The 12,107-nt window shown below is 43.2% G+C and overlaps 1 protein-coding gene across 2 annotated transcripts in view; it reads left to right on the forward strand.

Moving 5' to 3' along the window:
- The window catches only part of LOC142255298 (5-hydroxytryptamine receptor 3A-like), a 101,368-nt gene that overhangs the window by 25,012 nt on the left and 64,249 nt on the right, over window positions 1–12,107 (forward strand). For both annotated transcript variants that reach the window (XM_075326836.1, XM_075326835.1), the window contains exon 2: window positions 11,261–11,305. In XM_075326836.1, coding sequence (XP_075182951.1) covers window positions 11,303–11,305 — 3 coding nt within the window. In that variant the 5' untranslated portion in view covers window positions 11,261–11,302. The remainder of the gene's footprint in view (window positions 1–11,260; window positions 11,306–12,107) is intronic.

A 12,107-nucleotide genomic window follows, 5' to 3' on the forward strand; every position in this document is an offset into this window, starting at 1 on the left:
GCCGCTCTCCTGCTGTGACACACAGATCGCTGTGTGTGACAGCGAGAGAGCGACAAATGAAGCGAGCAGGAGCCGGCGTCTGACAGCTGAGGTAAGCTGTATCCAAGATAAACATCGGGTAACCAAGGTGGTTACCCGATATTTACCTTAGTTACGAGCCTCTGCAGCTCTCACGCTGCCTGTGCTGCCGGCTCCGGCTCTCTGCACATGTAGCTGCTGTACACATCGGGTTAATTAACCCGATGTGTACAGCAGCTAGGAGAGCAAGGAGCCAGCGCTAAGCAGTGTGCGCGGCTCCCTGCTCTCTGAACATGTAGCTGCATTACACATCGGGTTAATTAACCCGATGTGTACTGTAGCTATGGTAGGAGAGCAAGGAGCCAGCGCTCAGTGTGCGCGGCTCCCTGCTCCCTGCACACACAGCTGTGCGCTGGTAACTAATGTAAACATCGGGTAACCATACCCGATGTTTACCTTAGTTACCAGTCTCCGCAGCTTCCAGACGGCAGCTCCGTGCAAGCGCAGCGTCGCTTGCACGTCGCTGCTGGCTGGGGGCTGTTCACTGGTCGCTGGTGAGATCTGCCTGTTTGACAGCTCACCAGCGACCATGTAGCGATGCAGCAGCGATCCTGACCAGGTCAGATCGCTGGTCGGATCGCTGCTGCATCGCTAAGTGTGAAGGTACCCTTAAGGCCCCGTCACACTAAGCAACATCGCTAGCAACATCGCTGCTAACGAACAACTTTTGTGACGTTGCTAGCGATGTTGCTGTGTGTGACATCCAGCAACAACCTGGCCCCTGCTGTGAGGTCGTTGGTTGTTGCTGAATGTCCTGGGCCATTTTTTAGTTGTTGCTGTCCCGCTGTGAAGCACAGATCACTGTGTGTGACAGCGAGACAGCAACAACTAAATGTGCAGGCAGCAGGAGCCGGCTTCTGCAGGGGCTGGTAACCAATGTAAACATCGGGTAACCAAGAAGCCCTGTCCTTGGTTACCCGATATTTACCTTCGATACCAGCCTCTCTCACTGCCTGTGCTGCCGGCTCCTGCTCTGTGCACATGTAGCTAGCTGCAGGACACATCGGGTTAATTAACCTGATGTGTGCTGTAAGTAGGAGAGCAGGGAGCCAGCACTAAGCATTGTGCGCTGCTCCCTGCTCTGTGCACATTTAGCTGCAGCACACATCAGGTAATTAACCCGTTGTGTGCTGTAAGTAGGAGAGCAGGGAGCCAGCGCTCAGTGTGCGCTGCTCCCTGCTCTCTGCACGTGTGGCTGGACACTGGTTGCTGGTGAGCTCACCAGCAACTCGTGTAGCCACGCTCCAGCGATCCCTGCCAGGTCAGGTTGCTGGTGGGATCGCTGGAGCGTCGCAGTGTGACAGCTCACCAGCAACCTCCTAGCAACTTACCAGCGATCCCTATCGTTGTTGGGATCGCTGGTAAGTTGCTTAGTGTGACGGTACCTTATGTCTCCTCAGGCACATATAAGCCAATTTAGAATATCTCTGCTGTCTGAGCTGGCAGATGACAAAATAGTTCGATATAAACCATTAGGTGCAACTATTCATGAGAAAGTTCAAGATAATATCACCTACCACTCAGCACCAGATAACATGTGCATTATTAAATGAGCTGTAAACCGCGTGCAAATAACACACTAGTTTGCACCTGCATAAATCTACCGTGCTGATGAGGAGGTGGTGAAGAGGAAAAATTCACAGAGCTAATTAACATTCAGTAAGCACCCATGGTCTATCATGAAACACTATATGGCTGATAACAGAGACAACAGAGATCTATTAATCTCCTCAGGCACATATAAGCCAATTTAGAATATCTCTGCTGTCTCAGCCGGCAGATGACAAAATAGTTCGATATAAACCATTAGGTGCAACTATTCATGAGAAAGTTCAAGATAATATCACCTACCCCTCAGCACCAGATAATGTGTGCATTATTAAATATGCTGTAAACAGCGTGCAAATAACACACTAGTTTGCACCTGCATAAATCAGCCGTGCTGATGAGGAGGTGGTGAAGAGGAAAAATTCACAGAGCTAATTAACATTCAGTAAGCACCCATGGTTTATCATGAGACACTGTGAGTCATATCAGTTGTCGGCTAACGTATCACACAGGCACTCATGAGTCATGACAGACCACTAGAAGATGACATTGCATAAAATTACATAATACTATCCTCAATCATATACCTGGAAAAGAGGGTAAACTAGGAGAGTACTCCACCACCCCTGATGCCGTTTCGCCTCGCTTCTTCAAAAGGGGCGTGTCAGGGTGGGGAGATGTCCAGGCATTTATCTTCGTAAAGCAGCCAATGGCAAAAGCAGTCCAAACAAGCCTCCATACACGCCCCTGTCACATGATGCTGGTAATGTCAGCACGTGGGGCAGTCACCGCCTACCTCTATCAAGTTCACTCTCCTGGATGCGCGCGCTGGAACACAGCGTGACACGCAATGTCCCAAATAAGGCGCATACCAGGAAGTGTGAGGAGCGGAGGCTGGCGCACGCGCACTGCCGGCAACATGTAACTTAATGCCGATATGGCAAACATCACAAGGTATTTGAAATAAGGAAAAAATATTATAAGGGAAAATTGGCAGTGTCTCTATTATAATTAGATTACAATCGATATACACAGATCATTCAACATGTACAGGCTTATATGCAGATGTCCATACATACATTACATTGCAAACATAGTAAATGTGGAGAAGAAAATATTAAATATTAAACAACAAATACTTCATGACAATGTGCAAATCCTCATATTATCAAAAATAATGCCTATAAATTCTGCCGCTTGTATAAACAGGCAGTCGATATGAATATAAAAGAGACTGCACATAATGTGGGATTATATATTAGTCATAACCAGATTTCACAATAACAATTATTAGAAAAGCCGCATTAGGAATACAAATTCTTCTGAAATATATGGAAGTTCATATCCGCTTCACCACATTAGATGTTTCAAATCAATTTAGGATTTGTTGCTTGCAGGCAGAAATAATTTGCCAGGAGCGTGATCTCGTATAGACGCACATTAAACTGCTTATCTAGGGCTAAAACAAAAGGAGAAGAAACATTAAAATAAAAACGGTTAACCTGAACTAAAACCATACCCACCCATAAAAGAAAACCGTAGGACAACTACAAAAGAGCAAATTGTGAGATTATCTCCCTGAAAAACAAGGCCTTAATGAACTATGTGGAAGAGACTATAAAAAGGAACCAAAGCCATCAGTTTCATTCAAACCTTGTGGAGTTAGGGATCCCAGTCTGTAGATCCATCTACATTCTAATCTGCCCAGAGCTTGTGCGAGGTCCCCTCCCCTTGGTCCAAGCTGAATTTGGTCAATGACACGGAACCTTAGACCCTTCGAATTGCAGTCATGATGTTTTTTGAAGTGTCTTGGTAACGTCTTAAGTAAAGACAGATTTTCTATTGTACGGGGATTCCTAATATCTTTAAGGTGTTCCAATGCCCTGACTTTAAATTCTCGTGTCGTAAGACCAACATATATCTTGGTGCAGGGGCATTCTGCCTGGTATATCACGCCACTCGATGAACAGCTAAGTGTCTTCCAAATGGCATACCTGCGTGTACCATCATGGTTTTTGAAAAATTTTGTTTTGACACAATTCCCGCAGGCCTTACAAAGGCCACACGGGAAGAAACCATTTAGGGGATTGGAGACTTCATTACTTTTAGTTTTGGGACGGGCCTCGTAGTGGCTATGTACAAGAATATCTCGTAAGTTACGTGAGCGCCTGGCCACCAAGGAGGGTTTGGGGGGAATATAATTTTTCAAAATTGGATCAGTACATAAAATACTCCAATGTCTTTCCAAAATGGCCTTGAAATCCCTCCACTGGGAGTTATATGTTGTTATTACTCTGGTCACATCAGGCCCCTCTTTGGATCTATTTTTGGGTGCGAAGAGGAGATCATTTCTATTGCAATTCTTGGCTCGTTTGTAACCATTTTTGATACTTCTCCTACTATATCCACGTTCCATGAATCTGCGGGAGATATCTTTAGATTGAGATTCAAAGGTCATTTCGCTGGAACATATTCTTTTAGCCCTCAGAAATTGTCCGATAGGAATACCATGAATAAGGGAGGGCAAATGGGATGAGGAAGCGTGCAACAACGAATTTGTTGCAGTCGGCTTGCGATATACATCAGTGTGTATGAAGCCGTCATCCAAAACTTCAATTTGGAGGTCCAGAAACTCAAGACGTCTGCCATATTTGTAAGTGAGTTTAATATTCAATTCGTTATCATTAAGCTCGTTCATAAACTCAACTAAATCACCCTCAGATCCAGACCACAGAAACCAAATGTCATCAATGTAACGCATCCATTCCTGAACTCCAGATATTGCAGATGTGATATCTCCAGAAAATAAATGGCGTTCCCAGAAACCTAAAAATAAATTTGCATACGAGGGGGCACATGAGGCCCCCATCGCTGTGCCTTGTAACTGTAAATAAACCCTTTTATTAAATGTGAAAAAATTATGGTACAACACAAATTCTAAAAGGATCAGTAGGAGTTCAGAAATGGATGCGTCAATATTGCTGGTCTGTAAAAACCATTTTATGGCTCGAAGTCCATCAGTGTGTGTTTGATTGACGTGTACAGGGCTTCTACGTCAGCCGTCACCATGATCATCTCCCCCTCAACCTGAATGTGGCTAATTCTCTGCAAAGCAGAGGTTGTATCTTGAATGTATGATGGTAATGTTGCCACGATAGGTTTGAGGAAGTGATCGATAGTGACGGAGACGAGTTCACATAAACTGCCATTACCCGATATTATGGGGCGCCCTGGGGGGTCTCTGGGGTCTTTATGGATCTTTGGGATCAGGTACAAAGTTGGCAGACGTGGATGAAGTTTTTTCACAAGGTCTAAAAATTTTTTAGGAATTATTCCTTCCTCGAAAGCCCTTTCTAAAATAGAAATTAATTTGTTTTGGTACTGAGCGGATGGGTTGGCGGGTAATTGCTTGTAGCACTTGCCGTCGTTTAATAATTTATACGCTTGTTTTTCGTATAAAGTGGACGGCCAGACGACTAGATTTCCGCCTTTATCGGCTGGTTTAAAAACCACATTTTCTAGTTGTCTGAGGTCTTGGAGTGCTTGCTTTTCAATTCTACTTAGATTAGATTTTGATGTAAAACCGTCCAATCTCATCCGCTCGATATCTCCACAAACCAATTTGGTAAACACATCTACCGCTGGGCACAAACTAAGTGATGGGAAGGTTTTTGATTTATGCATGAGGTGCAATGGAAATTTATTTATGGGGGTAGTGTCACTCTCCCTTGCTAGAGATTCTAGGGTCTCTAAAGCTTCCCTCTCAACCGAAGTGTCGAACAAATCACCTCCACTAGATTTGTGATGTAAACGACGTAAAATCAACTTACGGGAAAATAGATGAATGTCCTTCACCGCTGTAAATTTATCCATCGGTTGAGAGGGAGAGAAGGTGAGACCCCTTTCTAACACACCCATCTGTACATCAGTTAGATTATAATCCGACAGATTAATTACCTTGTAATGGTCTTGTCCCTTGTGGGATCTGCCATCTCTCGGTTTGAACATGTCATGATATTTAGATCCAGCTTTATTTTTAGCTCTGGTCCTGAATGATATTTTGCTGCCTTCATCCATATCACTAGATGACGCATAGCTGTCAGACATTGCTGCATTGGTATTTCCAGATTGATTTTTCTGTATGCGGGATCTGGGCATGTTGTAGCCCTTTTGCTGCCATTTATAATTTTTTTTATTTTCGTAGTCACCAAGATCTCGCTGGTACTTCTTTAACTTGGTTTGACTTATTTCTTGCTCCCATTTATCAATTTCTTTTTCTAAATCGGCCATATATTTGTTTATCTGGTCCACAGCCATATCTTTTTTGATGGTAAGCATTAATGCCTCAAGATCCTCATCAATTTTATTCAATGATATTAAATTATTTTCAATAATAATCTGGATAAACTCAAGGGAGCAAGTCTCAGCAGCCTTGATCCATCTATTAGTTAATAGCTCGTTGTTAAGTTCAAAGGATGGAAAAACCTGCACTCTCAACCCCCTTGGTATTATTCTTTGGGAGTGATAATTGGTGAGAGAGGCCTTATTCCACCATAGTCTTGTCTTTTTTTGTACCAGGTTCCTATATTGTCTCAGGTGCTCCTAGTTGTCCACCAGGTTTTCAAATACGACAGACGGGGCTCCCTGTTTGAATAAATTTGTTGCCTTATTCAGCCAAAGTGTTTCTCTGGCTTTGAGATCCATGATAAATATATCTCAGGATGCGGACACACTGTACTAAAACAGTAAGCAGAACATTTAAATATCAATTGTCCTTAATGAACACACTTCAAACACTGATCTATAACAACAATCTGGGCACTATAATGCTCAGATAAGAAGTGGAGCTGAATGCAAAGTAATTCTTGAAAAGTACAAAACTTTATTTATTACAAAATCACAAGTAAAAACAGGAAAAAAGCCCTCAAAGTGGAGCACATCATCCCCAGTTAATAACCCTCAGAGAAATATATACAAGGATACATCCACAGGTATATTTATATATAGCCAGGACTGGCTGATAACAGAGACAACAGAAGTCTATTGGTCTCCTCAGGCATATATAAGCCAATTTAGAATATCAATGCTATATCAGCCAGTAAAAAGAAAAATAGTTAGGTGCTACTATTCATGAAAATGTTCAAGATCATGTCGCCTGCCCATCAGCACCAGATAACATGTGCATTATTAAATGAGCTATAAACAGCGTGCAAATAACACACTGGTTTGCACCTGCATAAATCTACCGTGCTGATGAGGAGGTGGTGAAGAGGAAAAATTCACAGAGCTAATTAACATTCAGTAAGCACCCATGGTCTATCATGAAACACTATATGGCTGATAACTGAGACAACAGAGGTCTATTAGTCTCCTCAGGCACATATAAGCCAACTTAGAATATCTCTGCTGTCTCAGCCGGCAGATGACAAAATAGTTCGATATAAACCATTAGGTGCAACTATTCATGAGAAAGTTCAAGATAATATCACCTACCACTCAGCACCAGATAATGTGTGCATTATTAAATATGCTGTAAACAGCGTGCAAATAACACACTAGTTTGCACCTGCATAAATCTACCGTGCTGATGAGGAGGTGGTGAGGAGGAAAAATTCACAGAGCTAATTAACATTCAGTAAGCACCCATGGTCTATCATGAGACACTGTGAGTCATATCAGTTGTCGGCTAACGTATCTCATGAATAGTTGCACCTAATGGTTTATATCGAACTATTTTGTCATCTGCCGGCTGAGACAGCAGAGATATTCTAAGTTGGCTTATATGTGCCTGAGGAGACTAATAGACCTCTGTTTCTCTGTTATCAGCCATATAGTGTTTCATGATAGACCATGGGTGCTTACTGAATGTTAATTAGCTCTGTGAATTTTTCCTCTTCACCACCTCCTCATCAGCACGGTAGATTTATGCAGGTGCAAACCAGTGTGTTATTTGCACGCTGTTTATAGCTCATTTAATAATGCACATGTTATCTGGTGCTGATGGGCAGGTGACATGATCTTGAACATTTTCATGAATAGTAGCACCTAACTATTTTTCTATTTGCTGGCTGATATAGCATTGATATTCTAAATTGGCTTATATATGCCTGAGGAGACCAATAGACTTCTGTTGTCTCTGTTATCAGCCAGTCCTGGCTATATATAAATATACCTGTGGATGTATCCTTGTATATATTTCTCTGAGGGTTATTAACTGGGGATGATGTGCTCCACTTTGAGGGCTTTTTTCCTGTTTTTACTTGTGATTTTGTAATAAATAAAGTTTTGTACTTTTCAAGAATTACTATGCATTCAGCTCCACTTCTTATCTGAGCATTATAGTGCCCAGATTGTTGTTATATATGGCTTTAAAAGCTAGACCGAAGCCACTCACCAAGCAGGACCTCTAGAACCCTGAAACCCTTTAACCCCTATACAGGGATTTGGAATTACACAGGGCCCCGGTGATCACTACCTATGGAAGGCTGCAGTCCAATAAGAGTAGTAGTCAGGCATGGTCGAACCGGGAAATGCAAAACAGGGACAGAATCGGCAGGCAAGGATGTAATCCAAAAACAAAGCAGAGGTCAAATCCGGATTGGGCAGCGAGGTACATGAACAGCAGGCAGAAGCTTAGTCAGAAAACACGCAGAAGTCCAAACACAGGGGTCACTAAGCAAAACAGAGAGGGAGCCAGGAAACAGGAAAACAGAACTATCTCTGGCAGTAGCCAGCAGACAGGAGGGGGAATTAAAAGGATGTCATGTCTTCCTATTGGCTGAGGCTGAATGATGGTAACTTCAGCTGGAAGACACACGCCACCTACAGTCAGCCAGTGGTAGTGCAGATCCCAGGGAGACCCAGCCCAGTGGATAAGCGGAGCCTGCGCCCACCAGCGCCTCCTCTCCCATCACCAGCTGTAATGCCTGATAGGAGCCACAGACTCAGACTGGCTGTAAGGGGAATCTAGAGAAAAGCCACTCACAAAGCAGGACCCCAAGAACTCTGCAACCCTTTAACCCCTTTACAGGGCTTTGGAATTACACAGAGCCTCAGAGATCGCTTCCTGTGGTAGACTGTAGTCCGTGGTCGTCAGGCAGGGTCAAAATCCAGGAGATGCAAAACAGGAACAGAATCAGCAGGCAAGGGCGTAGTGAGGAGACAAAGCAGGGGTCAAATCCGGAATTGGCAGCAAGGTACAAAAACGACAGGCAGAAGGGTAGTCAAACAACAAGCAAAGGTCAGCGCACAGGAATCACAATACAAACAGCACATGAGCCAGGAGAACAGAACTATCACTGGCAGTGGTCATGTGACAGGAGGGGGAATAAGAAGGGTGTGGTGCCTTCCCATAGGCTGCAGGTGAATGTTGGCCACTTCAACCGGGAGACACACGCCACCTACAGTCAGCCAGTGGTACTGCAGGTTCCAGGGAAACCCAGCCTAGTGGTTGAGCAGAGCCTGTGCTCCGCAGAACCTCGGGCACCAACTCCTCTCCCATCACCAGCACTATCGATGGTGGGAACATGGCGTCGTCTGGCGATCGGAGCAGAAGTTGCAGGAGCGGACTCCGGTGGGGACGTGACAGCAGCACTATCCACGGCAGAAACACAGCGTTACCTGGTGATTGAAGTAGAAGTCACTGGAGCGGACTCCAGTGGGGACGTAACAGCATTGTTGACCACCAAAAAGTTCCTGGATAGTTGGAAGCAGTTGCTCTTGGAGGAGCTTTAGATCCCATTCTTTAGTTATGGTAGTGTCCTTAGGCAAAATTGTTAGTGAATGCGCTCAATGGATGAAAAGCTCCCAGACGTGAACGGTCTTAGGATGTTTTACTGTTGGCATGACGAAGGACTCATAGGAGCACTCACCTTTTCATCTCTGGATAACCATTCTTCCAGATGTCCCAACGAGACTGAATGAGGCTTCGTCAGAGAATATAACTTTACCACAGTGCTTAGTAGTCCAATCTATGTACTTCCTGAAAATTGTCAGTCTTTTCTTGATGTTCTGTTTTGGAGAGAAGTGGCTCATTTGCTGCCTTAGCTGATATCAAGCCAGCCTCCAAAAGAATTTGTGTCACTGTGCGTGAAGATACACTGACTCCTGCCTGCTACCATTCTTGAGCAAGCTATGTATTGGTGTTGAATGGATACTGTTGATCCTCTTGGAATGTCCTGAAAAAGTTGGACTTTCTTGGGTGTCCTCAAGCTTTCTTCACAGAAATTGAACACCTCTCTTTGAAGTTATTTTCGATCTGATAAATGATTGATTTAGGGACAATCTTCCAAGCAGCAATGTCTGTGCTTTTAAAGCCCTTTTGAGGCAAAGCAATGATGACTGCATGTTTCCAAGGAGGTAACCATGGTTATGAGAAGAAGACAATGATTTCAAGCACCAACCCCTCTTTAAAGCATCCAGTCCACTCTTATAATTCAATCAGCATGAAATATTTATATGATCTGCCTTGTCCTGATTAACACTTTGTCTTATGCTGATGAGAGGTTCACTGAATTGAAGAAATGAAAAAGCACAACCTTTTTTGGCAGCTCTGAAATTCATTGGAAATGTTTTTTTGTTGTAATTCATTTTCATGGCAAGAATTTTTGCAATTCATCTCATCACTCTGAATAAAAATCTACAGATAAAAATTACCACTACTGTATAAAAACTGAAGCAGCAAACTTTGTTAAAAACAAAATTTGTGTCTGTCTGAAAACTTTTGGCCACAACTGTACATAATTACCTCTAAGGGAGTCAGACAGATTCCGGACTTTCTATTATACACATACAATTGTAGTTCAAGGGATTCCCCATGCACAGACTAATGCGGGCTTCACATGGAACGATCTATCGTGCGATTGCACGAACGATCGTACCCGCCCCCATCGTTTGTGTGTCACGGGCAATTAGTTGCCCGTGGCGCACAAAGTCATTAAACCCCCGTCACACGCACTTACCTCCCGGGCGACGTCGCTGTGGGCGGCAAACATCCTCTTCCTGAAGGGGGAGGGACGTTCGGCGTCACAGCGACGCCACACGGCAGATGGCCAATAGAAGCAGATAACATCCCGCCCACCTCCTTCCTTCCGCATTGCCGGCGGGACGCAGGTAAGCTGTGTTCATCGATCCCGGGGTGTCACACGGAGCGATGTGTGCTGCCACGGGAACGATGAACAACCGGACGGTCTATTATTTTGAAACTGAGCGACGTGTCAACAACGAACGAGAAGGTGAGTATATCTGCTCGTTAACCGTCGCACGCAGCTGTCACACGCTGCGATATATCAGATGATGCCGGATGTGTGTCACTATCGACGTGACCCCGACGACATATCGCCCGATATATCGTACCGTGTGACGCCCGCATTACTAGCACTCAAACAAGCCAAAAGCACCCCTCTCATTTGTTCAGTATTCTTCTCAAAACTAAAATAAACACACCGTTCAATTCAAACGTATATAAACTCAACCCTTTACAGGTTCGTACAATCCTCCAAACAATGGAACTATTTGGCAAACAAGATTTGTAATATCCAACATGGCTGGTATAAAAACACAAGTTATGAAATCAGTGTGAAAAGAGCTTTGCTTTGCTATTTGTAATACACTAATAACATCTTTCTTTTTTTAGGATACAAGAGAAAAGACTCTAACTACAATTGTTAAGTTAGTGATGGTAAGAGCCATTTCTATAATATTCAGTCTTTTATTGTACAATTTGACTGTGAATTTCAAAATGATAAAGTTTGAATAAAAATGAAGAAAAGTACAAAAATGAGAAGTGAAAAAGCAGAAATTCAGTTCTAAATTTAGATATTGCCAAACATTCAAACAATTCAAGCCAGAAATTAAAACTTGGCATCACTACCACATACTGTATATACAGTGGCATGTAAATGTTTGGGTACCCTTGGTTAAAATTACTATTATTGTAATATATGTGTATTATATATAGAGGTCTATGGGACTGCATTATACTGGAGGTCTATGGGGCTGCATAATACAAAATGAAGGACACCTTATACATGGAATATACATGGAGGAGTATGGGGCTGCATAATACAATATGAAGTTTTATGGGGCTGTATTATAATACATATAGGACTATGGGGGCTACATTATAATATATGGAGGACTATGGAGCCTACCTTATACATGGACTATGGGGGTGCTTTATAAAACATGGAAGACTATGTGGTGCAGTATAATATATGGAGGACTATGGAGTGAATAATAATACATGGAGAACTATGACAAATTCATTATAATTGAAGGGCTACTTTATACATGGAGGATTATGGGGGTACATTATAATATATGGAGGACTATGGGGTGAATTACAATACATGCAGAACTATGGGAAATGCATTATAATACATGGAGGACTATGGAGGTGCATTCTAATATATGAAGGGTGATGTGGGACCCATTATACTATTTGGAAGGCTATATGTGGGCCATTATAGTATTTGGAGAAC

Source organism: Anomaloglossus baeobatrachus, chromosome 10 (genome assembly GCF_048569485.1).
Source record: "Anomaloglossus baeobatrachus isolate aAnoBae1 chromosome 10, aAnoBae1.hap1, whole genome shotgun sequence".
Classification (NCBI taxonomy): domain Eukaryota; kingdom Metazoa; phylum Chordata; class Amphibia; order Anura; family Aromobatidae; genus Anomaloglossus; species Anomaloglossus baeobatrachus.